Source organism: Nilaparvata lugens, chromosome 3 (genome assembly GCF_014356525.2).
Source record: "Nilaparvata lugens isolate BPH chromosome 3, ASM1435652v1, whole genome shotgun sequence".
Taxonomy (NCBI): Eukaryota; Metazoa; Arthropoda; class Insecta; order Hemiptera; family Delphacidae; genus Nilaparvata; species Nilaparvata lugens.
The window spans coordinates 74199820-74216640 of record NC_052506.1 but is presented as its reverse complement, the minus strand read 5'-3'; the positions used below and the strand labels follow the sequence as shown (position 1 = coordinate 74216640).

The 16821-nt window shown below is 36.1% G+C and overlaps 2 protein-coding genes across 2 annotated transcripts in view; both read right to left on the bottom strand.

Moving 5' to 3' along the window:
• The window catches only part of LOC120350572, a 301175-nt gene that overhangs the window by 93587 nt on the left and 190767 nt on the right, over nucleotides 1-16821 (bottom strand). The gene's annotated exons all lie outside the window — the stretch shown is intronic.
• On the bottom strand, nucleotides 7242-9649 carry LOC111064423 (protein snail homolog Sna-like). Its single transcript, XM_039424534.1, has one exon. It carries the CDS (start codon nucleotides 9471-9473, stop codon nucleotides 8460-8462), a length of 1014 nt encoding a protein of 337 aa, XP_039280468.1. The 5' UTR covers nucleotides 9474-9649; the 3' UTR covers nucleotides 7242-8459.

Sequence of the window (16821 nt, the reverse complement as noted above, 5' to 3'; positions counted from 1 at the left end):
TGTCACTGACAGTCAACGAACTGTTATGCATACTCTCCAATATTTTTATCGAAAGCTACCTTCTATTTTCTTTGGTAAAATAATCAATGTTTGAGACTTATTGATTCATGGGGAAAGCGCCTTACTTCTATGGGAGATATTTTTTTACATTAGGAAAAGCAGCAACAGCTATTTTGCAGTTTCAATAAATAACCTCTTTCTTTCGCCCAAGTTGAATTTTGGCCGAGTTTCCTCATTCTTTGCAAACAGATTCCACAACGGACACTTCTGAAGTTTAAAAAATACCTCCATATATCATATGGATTATTAAAATTACATCAAAATTGTTCAAGCAGTTTTCGCGATCTGTCGGATATACAAACAAATTTAGTCTTGATAGAATATGATCAATTGATAGAAGCAACTCCCGTCATAAAAGTTTGTTTCATGAAAAATAAAAATTATCTATACTCCCAGGAATTGCTCTGATTGAAGCAGCAGTGCCCAATCAATTTGTTCTCGATAAATGCATTCTAATTAGTTCTTCAACTTGGTGCCAACCTAATGAAGTCAGCTCAACTTAATGCCAACCTGACAAAATTATTGATTCAGTTGCCAGTTAACAACAACTGTTTCGAAGAGGTAGGTACTCTCTCTGGATTATAGTTCTATAGTAACATATGATATGGAAATTTCAATTATAATTAAGAGATTAGGAGAAGAAGAATATACATGCTAAAAGACGAACTTTAAACCCTCAAAAACCACTCTTAGGGTTGAAATATCGCCAAAATATTTCTTAGTGAGCACCTAGGACGTATAAGGAAGCTATATTCCAAGTTTTGTTGCAATCCATCCAGTAGTTTTCCAGAAATCGTGATCAGTGAGTGAGTGAGTGAGTGAGTGAGTGAGTCAGTGAGATAAGAAAATTTCATCAATTATAGATTCACAATCGCTTCAAGAATTGATTCTCACTCTGATTTAGGAAAAATGTCAGATGAGAGATGATGTAAATTATTTTCTATGATGATATCAATCTCTTGCTCTTCAACGGTTGTTTTTGTCACCATCAAAAGAAGATTTTGATGTGTTTCAAATTCGAAAAAAAACCATGAAGACAGGATATCTGATCAGGTTCTCCACTCTCACTACCAAGATCACAGCTGAATACTTTTAGTTGGAAAAAAGATTCACCTCACCTAATCGTGACCTGATTATCTCACTTGTTTGTGAGATCACTCTTTTTGTTGTGGAGGTGAGCTGTTGGCTAAAAACACGCGCCCACCCACTCGCTGCAATTAGTGTCCCAATCCTTAACGGGTCACTTCTTTGCGCCTGTTTTCGCTTTCGTTGTCTTAAATCCAGCTAGGAACGGTAAAGACTGTGGTTGTGGTCAGTCATTATACGGACCTGCTCTCTCAAACCACAGACGTTTCCTGTTTTCTGTATCACCTCCCAATGTTCTCAACCCTCTAATTGTCTTATTAAGCCAATACGTTCATTTATTCCACGTCATTAATCACACCGTGGATCAGAGACACCCACAGCATTCACCTTGCGCTAATTGAATCGTGGAAAAATAATCCGTTGTCAAACGGTAATTGGAATGCAGTTTTTGTGTTGAACTTCATGTGTAGCATAATAATTATATAGAAAAATTGATTTAAATTTCATCCACTTCTATTTCGAAGTAGGCATACAAGGGATCCAGCTGGAAAGAGAATGAATGGATAGTCAAGACTCCAGAGAAATAAACATGTAATATTGTTGTGAAAATGTAAGCTGCTCGTATCATTCATCCCTACTAATAGGTCTCCTTCATTCTGATCAAATTTCGCAGTTTTGTTTCAATTATGTATAATTGAAATCTATTTCAAAGTTTGCTTGCTAGACATGGGGTGATCATCATTATTCTCAAGACTTTTCATACTAATCATTAAAATCCTCTAATTTTCTTCGTATTATTTTTCTTCATATAAAGAACTGAAAAATGCATTCATGAATACAGATACAAGCTTGCTGGCAAGCTAACTCACTCAGTGTGGAACTGTCCATCCCTGTGATGAGGGCTCAGCCATGTGGGGACGTTTGGTGCCCGGTATAGCCACACTCTCAACACTGGACCCACTAAACTACCCAGGGTTCCCCAAGAGTAAGACTGCGGGATCCTCACAGAGAGGATCTGCTCCATCGTATCTCATGATGTATTATGTCATATGAAGAATATGCAATAGTCTGCATACCTCCATCCTTCCATGAGATCATGAGGCTCACCAAGCTCGCTGTGGATGATACAGTTTTTAAAAACTGAGTGTTTAACTTGGTGCGGTTGTAAGAGGACTTGATATTCACCCAATACTCGTCAGCTCTACAGATCGTTAAACCCTTGGCCTCCCTCACAAAGCCTCTCCATTTCTCCCGATCCTCTGCCTGCCTTTTCCAGTTGCGAACTCCAAGCGTTCTCGAATCCCACTCCATATCATCTGTCCATCTATTCCTTGGCCTTCATTTTCTTCTTCTATTATATATTCTTTCCCTCCTTATACATTTGGCAATCCTTTCATCACCCATTCTCACCAAGTGCCCAATCCACCTAATCCTGCCAGCTTTAATGAATCGGACGATGTCTTCACCTCCAGGACACTTACTCAACTCTCCTTCACTCACTCAATACATACTATATTTCAAAACTAGATTTCAATAGACTCTTATTGTATATCCTTATATCGACTTGCAAAGCATAGGAACGGTATCTATGTTTTTCTCTGCATTATTACAGTGAGACTGACTGTGAAATATTTTATCGATATACTTCAGCATGAATATCGAAATATATATATGGCACTTAACAGAAAACACTTTAAAGTAATTATAATATTAATATAAACAGGATACACACGACACGGATAGATTAAAAACACTTAAAAACTTACATTTAAACGAGAATTTTCGGGGAGCTGGGCCCCCCCTCTGTCAATCAACCAGGAAGTGAGGTGGTGAGATTTTCACCACTATATATTTAGAAAAAAAAAATAAATATATATAGATGTTCCTAATTGAATAAGTCTAATCAATACTTTCTGTCAATTGACGTGACTAATTCTTGGCAGTCACGCATTCGATACTGTTTCGCATATTGGAATTGATTGGATAGTCTACTATTGGATGATCGGTGTTATTGGATTGACTCCGCCTGTACGTTGTAGTCGATTAATGCTGACTAGATTGATTTGAGTGACTGGAAGATCAGTGGTGTAAGCTGTCAGCCAAATGGCCACATGAACCAAACAGAAGTAGTGACCAGTTCAAAGATCAGTAGAAATTAGAATCGGAGCGAACACATTCAGTGACGCTCTATTTCACAGTGCACAGCTATAGATAAATGCCATTGTAGCTCATTAAGCAGTTGATGGAGGCTACATTGTAAAATTGTTCATAAAGCCGACGTTGTTTCCGACTAGATTTGTAGGCTCTGCCATTGGAGCCAACGGAACCGTAGCGTTGATATATGACAGCAATTTGAATATAAGTCCACTAATGGCCAATTCCAATTACACGGCCATTGTCCTTTTATTGTCCATTTAATGGACACTTGATGATTCCTTCCTGGTGGATGTACAGAGGAGGGTGTGCGAGAGAGAAACTTTGAATGGGTGAGAGAGATTTGAAGGAACGAGCGGAAACAAGGATCGACTACGCAAGACGTGAGCGTGAAAATCGACTCAGCTAACCTGAGACCTGATTGTTCCTTCTCACTCAAATTGCTATCTATGACCATCGACCATGTGCTTGCTTATTCAAGTGAGAGTTCCTTATACACTGTATCACAATAATGATTGTAATTAATGTAATTATTTAGATAAATTGAAATAATTATATTAAAAAAATTGCCCAATAATCAAAAATAACTAGCTCTGATAAATAACTATGCTTTGAATAATAAAGCATACAGTGGTGAATCATTAAAATATCATAATATTGGTAAAGATCATAATCTGATACTTTTCTGACATCCTTCTTATCCTCTTTGATATCCTCTTAGTTACGATTGTTTGTCGCAAATTAGAGAGATCTATTTTGCACATCTATCGGCACATTACCGATTCTCTTTATTGAACCTAAATATTTATTCTAATTGATAACCATACTTTAATTATGAGTCATAGACCTACTCAATTTATGTTGAATCAACTTTTTTTTTATTTGAGGTATTAATTCTTCTATTCTTCTATATCAATATAGCCTATTCTACAGTAGACAGTTTTCAATTCCACAGAATGTTTCACACATGTGGGGAAGAAAATCGATGAATTCTAAGTTATGGGTTGACGAATGCAGCTTTCAGAAAAAAAGGTGGTAGACTGAATACCTGAGCCTATTTTCAAGAATGAAGAGTTTGATTAATTATTCAGCTCATGTCTCGAGCAAAAATTTTTACACAAGTTATAATCTAATCTTATCACCAACACAAATGATCTTTTGGTAAATTCTCATATCATTAAGTTTGATTTTTTAAACGCCAAAAAGCTTAAGAATATTATTTAACTATAATTGTTATTGAAGAAAAAAGTATTTGTCTTCAGAATAAGATATTGGATATAATAACAAGCCTGGGTCTTCATTGAACCTGAATATTTATTCTAATTGATAACCATACATTAATTATTAGTCATAGACCTACTTAATTTACGTTGAATCAACTTTTTTTATTTGAGGTATAAATTCTTATAGGTAACTGCTCAATCATTTCCTTGAAAGTTACATTCATATTCGCAAACAACACAAAATACACAATTTGCTAATTTTATATTTTATGATAGTTTTCTCAGTTTTTATACAAACCACTCTCGGTCTCAGACAGCACCGTATCGCGCATGCGTTAGTAACGGTTTTTTCCCGTTCCATTCAGTCAGATCTTTGAATGTAACGTTCTTTGTGATGATGGCTACCGAGCACCGAAACTGGAGCCGTCAATCCATTTTGATGAGGATATTATTATCCAATGATGATTTATCATTAAATTCGATATTATAATCAATATATCATCATCATTTCATTCAATAAAAGAAAGAGTACTTTTCAATAATTAATAAAATATAACGGTTGTTATTTAACTAATGTTAAAAAACACTATAACTAAGTCAGCATATTGTCATTTCAAAGCAAAAACCTAATCCCCTAACCTCGACTTTTATATTTAAAACATTAATAAACATAAATCTTTGTAAAAACCCGTAATCCCTTCCAGCATATTGCAATTTCAAAGCAAAATCCTAACCCCCTAATCTATCTTTTCACCTTTGAAACAACAAAAAACATAACTCTACCTGGACCCTAGCCCCTTCTAGCATATTGCAATTTCAAAGCAAATACCTAACCTATCCTTATGGAACATTATTAAATATAATCTAAATAAAACCTAACCCTCAACCCTATTTTGTCAATTAGTTTAATTTCTACATTTTTGATAAACAATGTGGCAACCTTGCAATGGTTCAATTAGTTGAATTTCTACATTGTTGATAAACGATGTGGCAACCTTGCAATGGGTGATAGAGATAGCGCCATCTGCTTTGTTGAATGATACACAAGGATAGCAACACCATTGCAAATCACACACTGCCATTATAACGTGGACCTCACTATAGATACTCAAAGAATACTTTTGAATAACTATGTGATAACTGTGACCGTTGCTGACTCTGTATCTGAGACAAAGAGAAGCTGCTGTTTTTATAGTTTTCGAGTTATTTGTTGAATTCGATTCTAATTTATTGTAGTTAAGAAATATTTTGACGTGATGCCTGTAGTCTTCCCTGGTCTTGAAATGGATAAACAATTATAGGATTATCTTAAAAAACTAATCATTGTCTGATCATTTTCACAGGGAAAACATAATATGGAACACAAGTGTATATTTTTCAGCAATAGCTTTTTATATATTAATATCATATAAATAGGTTATGTTTGTGAACTCCATCTATAGAAAGTTGACTTTTTTCATGTACTGCACAACTGAATTGTTTTGTGTGTATTGACTACTACTCCAAACATAGACTAGGTTTCAAAACAAAGAAATAAATTTCGGAGGAATGTATTGTAAAATGAATTTTCTCTGAAAATGAAATGAATTTGTATTAGAATCGGGTGTAGTCTTAGCTTGTTTCTTGAATGCAGAAGGATCAAATTTCTGAGGTGTGGTGTGTTTCAAGTCCATTATTAAGTATTAAATATCATCATTATGATTAAGTCTCAAGCCGAAGCCTCTTGTTCAGCCACTTGATTCTTTGTTTGAAAATGGAATCAAATTCTCAAATAAAATTAAGAGGTGTTTTTCCTCTCTAGATTTCTCATCTAGGAAACTGTTTCATTGGGCTTCATGGCTACCCAAATTAGATAAGAAATCCGTTGAGGAATATATTGTCCTCCTTATTTTGCAGTAGAGACCTTTCTCTCACCAAATGACTGATGTAGAGTAGTATGATTGTAAGAACTATTCAATATATCACAATAGTTAGGAAGTGTTCTATTACCTGAATCATCCATTGCGAGAAACGTCAATATCAAGTATTTATTGCAATAATTCCAAATTAATAATTCAATCATGTTCCTCATAAAATGCTATTCATATGATAAATTAATATGCATCAAGTGGAAATCAGTTATTGATCTCACTGATACCAGTTTTCATTTACATACTACATACTTGCTATCAATCTTCTTCATCGTACGCGGTGCTTACAGATATACGCGCCGCGAACATGAGCAATTCACTTTTAATCAGCTGACTATATCTGTATTTTTACAGAAACGGTAAGATACAGATATAAAAAGCTTGGCGTCAGCTGATTAAAAGTGAATTGCTCATGTTCGCGGCGCGTATATCTGTCCACAACTGAGCTGTACTTAATTCTAAAGTTTTTCATCTTTCATGATTCTGATAGCACCTAGTTGAAGACTAATAAGTCAGGTATTCCTATTTAATTTGAATTTATAATAATATTTTTTGTGAAGGAAAACCCCATTGGTTCAGTCTTCTATATTGGTTAATGATTAGATTAAAGTATTTTTCACATAAAAGGATACTCTGCTTTGCACTTCCATTTGGTTACTCAACTAATTCTTAAGTTTTTGGTTGAAAATTGATAACATCATTAGTGAGAATTACAGTCATAAAGTGGACAACAACTTCAATTCCATACCTTTTTTCAACCAATATTTGCATGTAATAAGTGTGATAGGTAAAAGGCAGAAGACATATATTATATAAAAACAGATTTATTAATACAAAAATGTATAAAACTTCATATACTGCAAATAAAATATCTCTATAATCATCAGAAGGAACGGTATAAATTGAAACATTCATCTGAAACTAAGGCACTTTTAAGGCTATTTACAATTCATTCCTGAAACATGTTATAAAATATATTATCTCATTATTCTAATATAAAATTCTTAAATAAATATTTACATTTCGGCAATTCTTTTTTCGCCTTTATGTGACTAGTATACAGAATGGCAAGAAAATTCGCAAATGACAATATAATATCAAATGAAAAAAACACAAAATTATTCGAATTGTTCATGACATTCGTTAAAAAAATGAGATGAGAAATGAAAGTTGTAAAAATAGAACGAAAAATTAAAAAAATCACTGAATTAATGAACAATAGAAGGAATGATCTGTTCTCAATGAAATTTCAAAATTACTTAATAAGCCTAAGATTACTTCAAAAATGTTGATTGGATCAGAAAAAATATGATAAAAAATAGAGAGCACTTTGAGTGGAAAAAATCTCTTATTAAAACGTTACGTTATCAGTCTTATTTTGATAGGCACTATAAAATCGAATTCATGGTAATTCCTAAATACTAAAATTATGAGAATAATATCTAACCATTCTGACTTACAAACTATAAATGACTTATCAAGTGAAATGTTAAGGCCTAACTTGTACACCTCAATTCACTCGGTTCAATGCGGGCGGCTCTTACAAAAATTTATTCGAATACAGAATAATATTTTATATTATTTCTCATATAATACATAGTTCAATAATAATTATATACATACATGACTTAGCTGAATGATTGAAGAATCCATATATTAGATATAATTAGATTCTCTTGAACAGTCTGCCGAAATATAAAAGGCTGATATACATAATTGGTAGAAACATGAGAAATGGCAGTGTAAATACTTGAGAATTTTTGTAGGTTGACAGGCTATATAGTGAGAAATTGAGAGACTGCTATTCTTATGTTGATAATCTCATGGAATGTGACGTTTGAAAAATACTTATAAGGTAATCAATGTTTCTATAGAACCTGAATTTATATTTTAGGAATATGTTTAGAAAAATGTCACAGCTCATGGAAACAGGATTGACAGATGAGAATAAAATGATTCTCAAGTAATGGAATGTCATGGATGATTGAGTAAGGTGGGACGCTTATAGAAGGAAAGAGAAGTGTTTTTAGTTGACAACAAGTCTGAATGGGGAATGTGGTTGGTACTTCAATGACTGTTCCTCGGCACAGGAGTTGGGAGGCAGGTGAGGCATGGAGGGGTGGGAGGGTGAATTGGGCTGGTAGACGATAGACTGCTCGTCGCCGCTCGAATTGGAGGCGCCTCCGACTCCAGGGCAGCCGCCATCGCAGTGCTTCGACAACAGAGACATCCGCGAGAAGGTCTTACTGCAGGACGCACATGAGTACTTCTTGACGTCGGAGTGGGTCTGCAGATGCGCGCGCAGGTTGGAGCGGTCGGCGAAGGCGCGGTTGCACAGCGGACACGAGAACGGCTTCTCGCCGGTGTGTGTGCGGATGTGTCCCTGCAGCAGCCACGGCCGCGAGAACGCCTTTCCGCACAGCTTGCACTTGCACGGCAGCGTGTGCGTGCGAATGTGCATCTTCAGAGCACCCAGACTCACGTACACTTTCTCGCAGTACTTACAGCTGAACGACTTCTTGGCTGACGAATCTTCGTTGGCGGCGCAGTGGAACTGCTGGTGTTTGGAGAGGCCTGAGTAAGTGGAGTAAGATTTCGAACAAAAGTTGCATTGATACCTGGGGGCATCGTTGGAATCCTTGGAGCGTTTCCTTGTGTTTCCGCTGCCGGTACTGCTGGCTACGCTTCCAGGGGATGATAAGTCCTCAGGTGTTACAGGGGGTGGACTCGTGCCATAGAAGAGGCTATGGTGCGAGTGGGATGACGTTGAAGATGTCGGGGAGAGTGATCCTGGTACGTGCCAGATTTGGGAGACGGCTGCAGGGTGGTGATAGTCCTGTGGCGATGGTGGACTGCGGGGGGCGTAGAGGTGGTGATAAGCATGGTGGTAGACGTCGGCAGGTGGAGGCGGTGGGTAGGGGTGGTAGATGGGCGGGTAGTGACTGGCCCTGGTCCAGGCGGCGGGTGCTGGATGCTCGAGGGGCAGCGGAGTGTTGAGACTGAGCGGCTCCAGTGGACCTGACTTGGGCACGAAGAGCATGCCTGACGACGGCCGGTCTGGACTTGGTCCCCTTGGCGACGCCTTGGCTGCGGCTGCAGCGGCTGAGGTGATCAATGCGACGGCTGGTGGTGGTGTCAGGCTCTTGCATGATGTCACCGTTAGGTCTTGTGGCTTCGTGCTCAGGTTTTCTGGCTCATCTGCACAGACAAAGAGAAACAACTTTATTAGATGAGCACACTACATTGTACATTGATTCAATTAATTTTTCATAACATGCACTTGATATTTCACACGGGAAATATTAAGTCAACAGGTACTTATCTTATTAATTCAGATCATTGATATCATCATGCAATCGAGCTATCAACATGAGTTCCTACCTTCATGTTACAATCATATTATAACAAGCTCAATGATCAAAAAATACAATAACAAATGGAACAATTTATCTGACCAAAAATTGTGTTCAATCCATTAAAGTTTTTCAAAAATTCAAAAGTTATTTCTTCAAACTCAATTTTTTCTGGAACATCCTTGATAATTATTTTGATGAAATGATTTCTTGAAAAAAAGTTATGGAATTATTTTGCTTCACATTTTTTTGAGAATAGTCTGAGAATTTTCATTTCTCAGAAAAACTCAACTGTATATCAAATTGTTTTGAGGTTCTCGACCATGGAGGTAAAAATAATAAGTTAACTGAGATAAAGCTTAGAAAATAAAATTAATTTTCATATCGCATTCATCAGTAAATCTCTGAACAATAGTTAATAATTGTTCAATTTTAATTAACAAAATGTTCATTCGTTCATCTACATGTATGTATGCATAGATGAACTTTATTTGAACGATTGTTGTTTTTAAAAACATTGATAAATCAAATCAGAATTTCAATCGTAGAAAACATCGAGTCATTATCTATTACAAAAATTATATTCATAGTCTATTTCTCCAACCAGTTTATTGATATCAGTTTGTTTTGATGACGAGAAATAATAGTAATCTCAAACGATCCTCCAATAATTTGAAGCTATAGTATGATTTATTATTCCACATAGTTTTCGTACATCAAATAATGATGATGTAATTCAAAAAAGAAACTCAGAAGTATCAAGATTGTATGAGTCAAATCCAAGAAAAAGCAATTATTTATCGAGAAAATTAACGAATGGCCTGCTCTCTTCATCATTAGAAGAAGTTTATGGTTGGAGAAGGTCGTTTATATGTCGGCTAGCCAGGTGAAAGTACCTACCACCCGCTAGTAGAGTAATCTGTTACACGTAACTCTAGTGGACTCCAGTTTTCACATTTTATAAAGCAGGTATTTATTTTATAGTTCAAGTAATTCACCACATATTCAAAAATGGTGAAATTCAATGTGTCTATTTTTAATAATCTTTTCTTATTCCATACTTCCACGTTCATCGTAAGAAATGATAAAAATGATCCTCATATCATAAACTCTTCCCGAATATTTGATTTTCAATGAGATAACTTTAATTCTAATTCATCATACTGAATTGATAATAACTTTATTTATTGATGGAAAGCGGAATTTCATTTCAGTCCAACCAGCACTACTTATTCACTCCAATCAGAACAAAATAAATTTTCTCATACTGTATAGATAATTCTGAGTCCTGTATTGTTTATTTTTGTAAGAGTAAGCTATTTTATTATTTTGAATCTTGTGAATATTTATTTGAGCTTGGGAATTCATGTTTTTTCAAATCAAATTAAATAGCAGTTCAAATTTCTAACTTTACTTTTCTTCTACAATACACATTGAAATAAATTACGATGAAATACTATTCAGATGACATTATCAATTCAAAGAGGATTATCCAATACCACTGCAACCTTGACCCTCTTCAACAACACGCATTACTCCAAGTAGAACAAACACGAAATTTCAGCTCGATAAATCCAAAAAAACACTGGAAGATCGTTCAACTTGAAATATCGTTCACACACTTTTAGATCACAAAACAAGTCCCGATAGTAGACAGGAGACTCCTACGTAGAACTTGTCGATCCTTGGAACATGTTCACCGTGAGAGAACTTCAGACGGTCTGTGCTGGTTACTAGCGCGGGGGCCTACTTATAGCTCCCCCCACTCCGCAGGTGATTCGCTCGCACGTGCTCATCGTCCAATGGCAGCGCGGCTGGCTCGGCCAATCAGAGGCCCGGCTCAACGGTACTCTTCTGCAGGGGGCACAACAGGTGTTGCGAGCTCGCTGCATTTCCTCTCCTAATTGCCGCCTTTATGTGAAATCACTGCCTGCGTACAGCTAAACTGACACGGTGAAGGTCCGCGACAGGAGGAAGTCTGAAGAGGGGATATTGTCAAGCCAACTTCTGTTCTTTGCTATTCTGGATTCAGTAGTTTCCCGACATGGATAATGATTATCCAGCGCTCTTCAGCCTTCTTCTTCATTTATTATGATTAAGTGAGATGTCTGTTACTCGAGAGAAATTCATACAGAGGAATTTGGAATAATCAAAATAGAAATTATTGATGTTTTTAATTAAATCCTACAACTTATTGCTACAGGCATAAATACTGTATTTTGCAATAATTGTCAATAGTGTTGCTCTCTTGCTCTGGAAATGCTCTTCAAGATGCTCTCTATAGCCGACCAGTTTATCATGCTCTAAAAATCAACCTTTGGAAATATGTACGAGACAGTAGATGAATAATATGGTGAATACTTGTCTATTCGGGAAGAATAGGATGAAACATATTTATTAATATAAACAATATCAAAGCTTGTAGTACCCTTAATTTTTTACATTTTAACTTAAAAATGACCAATAAACGAAACTTATCGTTAAAATATATATCAAAGTGTTTAATAAAAGGGCACTACAAGTTTTTATTAATTTGAATAAAGTAGCCCATATAAGTGAAGTGATTTCAGAATATTGATCAATTTCTGTGACAACACAAGAGTATATAATAAAGTTTCAAATTCGAATGAACTTTTGAAATACAATGTTCATAAGTGTGAAAAATGGTCCATGAAATCCATTCTTCTCAATCATAATACTTGTGAAATTCAGTAGGATATCATATTGACTTTGACCACAAATAATATAGAATTCAACTTGAGAATCCTCATTGACTTTGCTGTAATTTGCTTATTCTTCTGGAATATGAACGGATATGCAAAGAAATTGGAATAAGTTATCTTAAATTCAGACAGGAAGCTATAATAAAATCTTAGGCTATTTATCGGTTCCTGTAGGAATTGATTGTCTATTCGAAGTTCATGTTTCAAGTGTAATTTCTCTATGAAATAGCAGTTGGTAATTGGACTGAGCAATTTCATTTATTAGGTACTTCTGATAAATATTTTCCGCCAATTATTAATTGATGCTACTCGTACATTATGATGAAAAGACAGGAATATAATGACAAATTATATTTTCTGATGAGTCATAGCGAATAGTCATACGTTTTGGGCGAATGGCTGTTGTTCTTACATGGATTGTATTTGCATAAATTATAAATAAATAAATAATAATAGCGCATTAATCAATAAAGATACTGAATTCATCATATGGTTTGGAATTCTCCTCCATCAACGAATAAATACTCATTTCAAATAATAATCGTGTGCTGATAAGGAAATTAAAGAATACATTTATGTGTCTCAAATGATTGCTCAAACGTCTGACTAGGCAGAGAGTAGACAGTTTTAGGGAATTTGGAGGGAATCTTCATCTTCGAGAAGAATAGGGCAGCTTGTTTGAGGGTGAAACAGCTATCATTAGCCTTATCTAGTAGTGAAAATTATCATGACAGACCACGAATTATCAATGTCTGATAAATTTATTGAGAAATCGACCACAATTTCCAAAATAGACACTATCAACTGCAGTCTCATCTCGAACTCTATGTCTCTTTCAATTGTGATAAGATCAGCTGCCAAGTGTTGTTATGTGACACGGCGAGCACCTTTGCTTGCTAGGAACACCGTTTGCGGTTCTTTTCGATCGAACTATTGATTGCAACACCGGATAAAAATCTGGACCGTAGATGATGGCTATGGAAAGCTCACCGGGCCTAGAAGAGGAGGTTGATGATGGGGAGGGGGAGGAGGATAGGAGGAGGTGGAGGAGGTGGTGGAGGAGGAGTAGGAGGGTTGCCCTTTGTAAAGATTCCAGCCGTCAGCTGAAGGGGCACGCGACAGATGTTTGAACCCAAAAACTGAGCACCGGCCTCACCTATGAAATTCTGTTTGTGGATGAGCTTGACTAGCAAGAATAGTCGTCAGCCAACAAAGAGAGATGTTATAGTCTCGCATTATTCTGTCACAGTCGGAAGAAAGCAGCGAATAAAGGAGATTCCTCAATGATAATATTTTATGTGGAAACGATTAATCATGGAGATACCTGTAGGGGAACAAGAAGACGTCTACGAACAATAAAAATAATTTTCACTAGTTGAGGAATTCATTTGTTTACATTATTTTCTAATGTAATCTTCATTAAACTTATTCATTAAAACTGCATGAAATATATTTCTAATAACATTTTCTTAATCGACTGTTTTAGCTCCTTCTAAAAACTCGGTAACAAAAATAGCGTCCATTCAAATCCAGAGAAATCTCAACGTTCCATTTTATTCTCACAGGATGCATTTACATTCATATTGATGCATTTAAACCAATAAATATTTGAGTTGATTCTTCAGGATAGAATATTCAAGAATGAGTATCTGGGTAAAAAACACTTGTTCAAAATGTCAATAGGAAGGAGGTAGACAAGACTGTTCTACTTGACTGTTCGCGTAATGAATTGAATAAATTTGGTAATGACATGATCCTTGTTATTTCCAATAGTATAAATCTATTTATTATTTGAAATGGTGGATTGATTTCAAAAGTCAGTTCAAAAACAGGTAGAGAAAAGTGACTTGATGAACAGAAACGGATCAACTTATTATAATTTCTCGGTAGCTTTTTGTAGAAATCTGCGCTTGGAGCTAGTGAAACACTTGAGAAAGGGTCAACTCTCTCCACTTGAATCTTAGCTTGTACTGTTTTTATGAAGGAACATGAGCAGATGTTCTGGAACGGAAATGTTATCAATCACATCCCTTCGTTAATAACTGAATAAAGTATGCATATTAATCAGTATAGCAACAGAGTAGTGCATTGTCTTTACTCAGTGGAATATCCAGCAAAAACTGCCTATGCTATTTACATCAGCTACCTGCTTGTGCATTATGGTACCAGAAAAATACAGAGTGGCCGAAAACCGGAACAACATGGGGCTTTAGTTTGTATCCGGTTCTATCAGATGGTGTTTTTTGCAATCTAGTTCAAAACCAGATCTCCCCTATTTCGAAATAGTTTTTGTCGTTGTGACATCCGCACTCACATTCACACCCAACATCATAGTTCACCAAAGATGAGCGGCCGAGATCATTCCGCTTATGCAAGTGTGGAGGAAGAAAAGTGAGGAGCAGAGAGGAGAATACGAAAATAGAAGTGAAAAGGGATTGAGAAAGGATGATGAAGGATGTTGATCAGGGATGGAGAGAGAAGGCTGAAAAGGAGGTAATGATTGAAGGGAAGGGAATGAAAGGGAGAGTCGAAGGATCTTTGCGGTGATCCTTGTAAAGAGCGACGTCACCGCAGTTGTTTTCCCTTCTCTATTTATTCATCCCTCGGCTTCTATTTTCTCGTTGAAATTATTACTCAATGAGGGCACAGGTCCTGATACTTGGACTATTAGGCAGTGTTGCAATCCATACAGGTTCCATACTATAGTACTTGTCATCTTAAATTGGGTTGTCAATCATTTGTCGAAATACCCTCTCGGGAAATATTTCACCATTTGTCCCTGATCAACAATAAAAAACTCGAATATTTTGAGAGCTTTCTCTGACAGCAGTATGAGAATTAAAGCCAGAGATGTGTTGTCCATATGTATCACAGAAACTCCTTTAGTAAAAATGATCAACATCAAATGAATTCAATCGAATATTCTAATCTCATTTCAAAATCATGCTGGGTTCACATTCTGCACATTAATATCAATCTCAATCCGTATTGGTGTTTCCTCATTAATTTATTGGAAGATTAATACTAACAATTATTTTACAATAATCTCTTTGAAATGATCAAGCTTTATTTTGTTGATATTCAACTTTATTATTTCGTATATTGATGTTGGAGAAATTGGAATTCAAACCAACTACTGTATGAGCTTTAAATGGATGAATAACAATCTATCTGTTTCTTCCTCTATAGAACATAAATCAATTTCAATCTCTTTTGAATCGAGTTCACTCATCAATAACAATAGAATAATATATCTCTAGGATAAGAACCATGTATCATATATTGAAAAAAATAAGAAAAATATCAACATATTTTTTCCAGAGTATTAAACAATAGAGCGAGAAATTTGTAATGAATGGACTTGTAAAGATTCTCTATCCTTATTATAAAGATAGGAATGGCTGAAATTCGTGAAAACAGACATTTTTTCAATAGAATGAAGATGGAACAAGAAAGAGTAGTAATTGAAAAGGAGAAGATTATGGAAATACAGCTAGATAATTAATCATTGAGAAGTCCACTATACACATATGAGACTTGATAAATGAAATGACCCCTCACTGACTCGTCACCAAGCCGATCAAGAAATTTTTATCCAGAATCTTATTTCTGAAGAATACTAAAAAATGTAGTAGAGGTTGTTGAAACCTTGAACTTGTTTAGAGGGCGATCTTCTATTTGCACGATGGACCTGTTCCAATTGTAATGCACAGAGCGCGAATGTTTTGCAGCCAGTTTGAGTGGTGTGCACAGTAGAGCCGAGGGTGCACGTGTCCTTGTACAAAGCACAGGATGAGAGCGTTCACTTCCTGCGGGCGACGAGGAACCTCCTTTTCCGCTGGCTGCTTGCTGCGGGCAATGAAGACGGTAATTGCACTTGTAAGCAGCTCGCGCCCAACGTCTTGGCTTCGGTGATGACCGAACCGTGTCACCACCGCCGACCGCACCGGTGATCATTCAACCGGCAACCTCATTCAATTGTCGTCGGCCACCGCCCAAGGAAGTCGCTCGCCACCTAGCCACGTCTTGCCCATCAATTTTCCACTCCACTTTGCTCATTTCATAACACTAATCATAACCACTATCATTACACACTCCCAAAACAATCATCCACAAGTTGTAATCTCCGCATTGTTACGCTTGAACATGCTGAAGAACCGTGTGAATCCCAATCATCTTCTAAGGAATGATTTTTTCCCATTATATTTTTTCCCCATTCACATTATCAACACACCAATCAAGTTTTTATACTATTTATTATATGAACAGAACTTATGTATGTTTTATAGGACAAAAATTTACTGATTTGAAT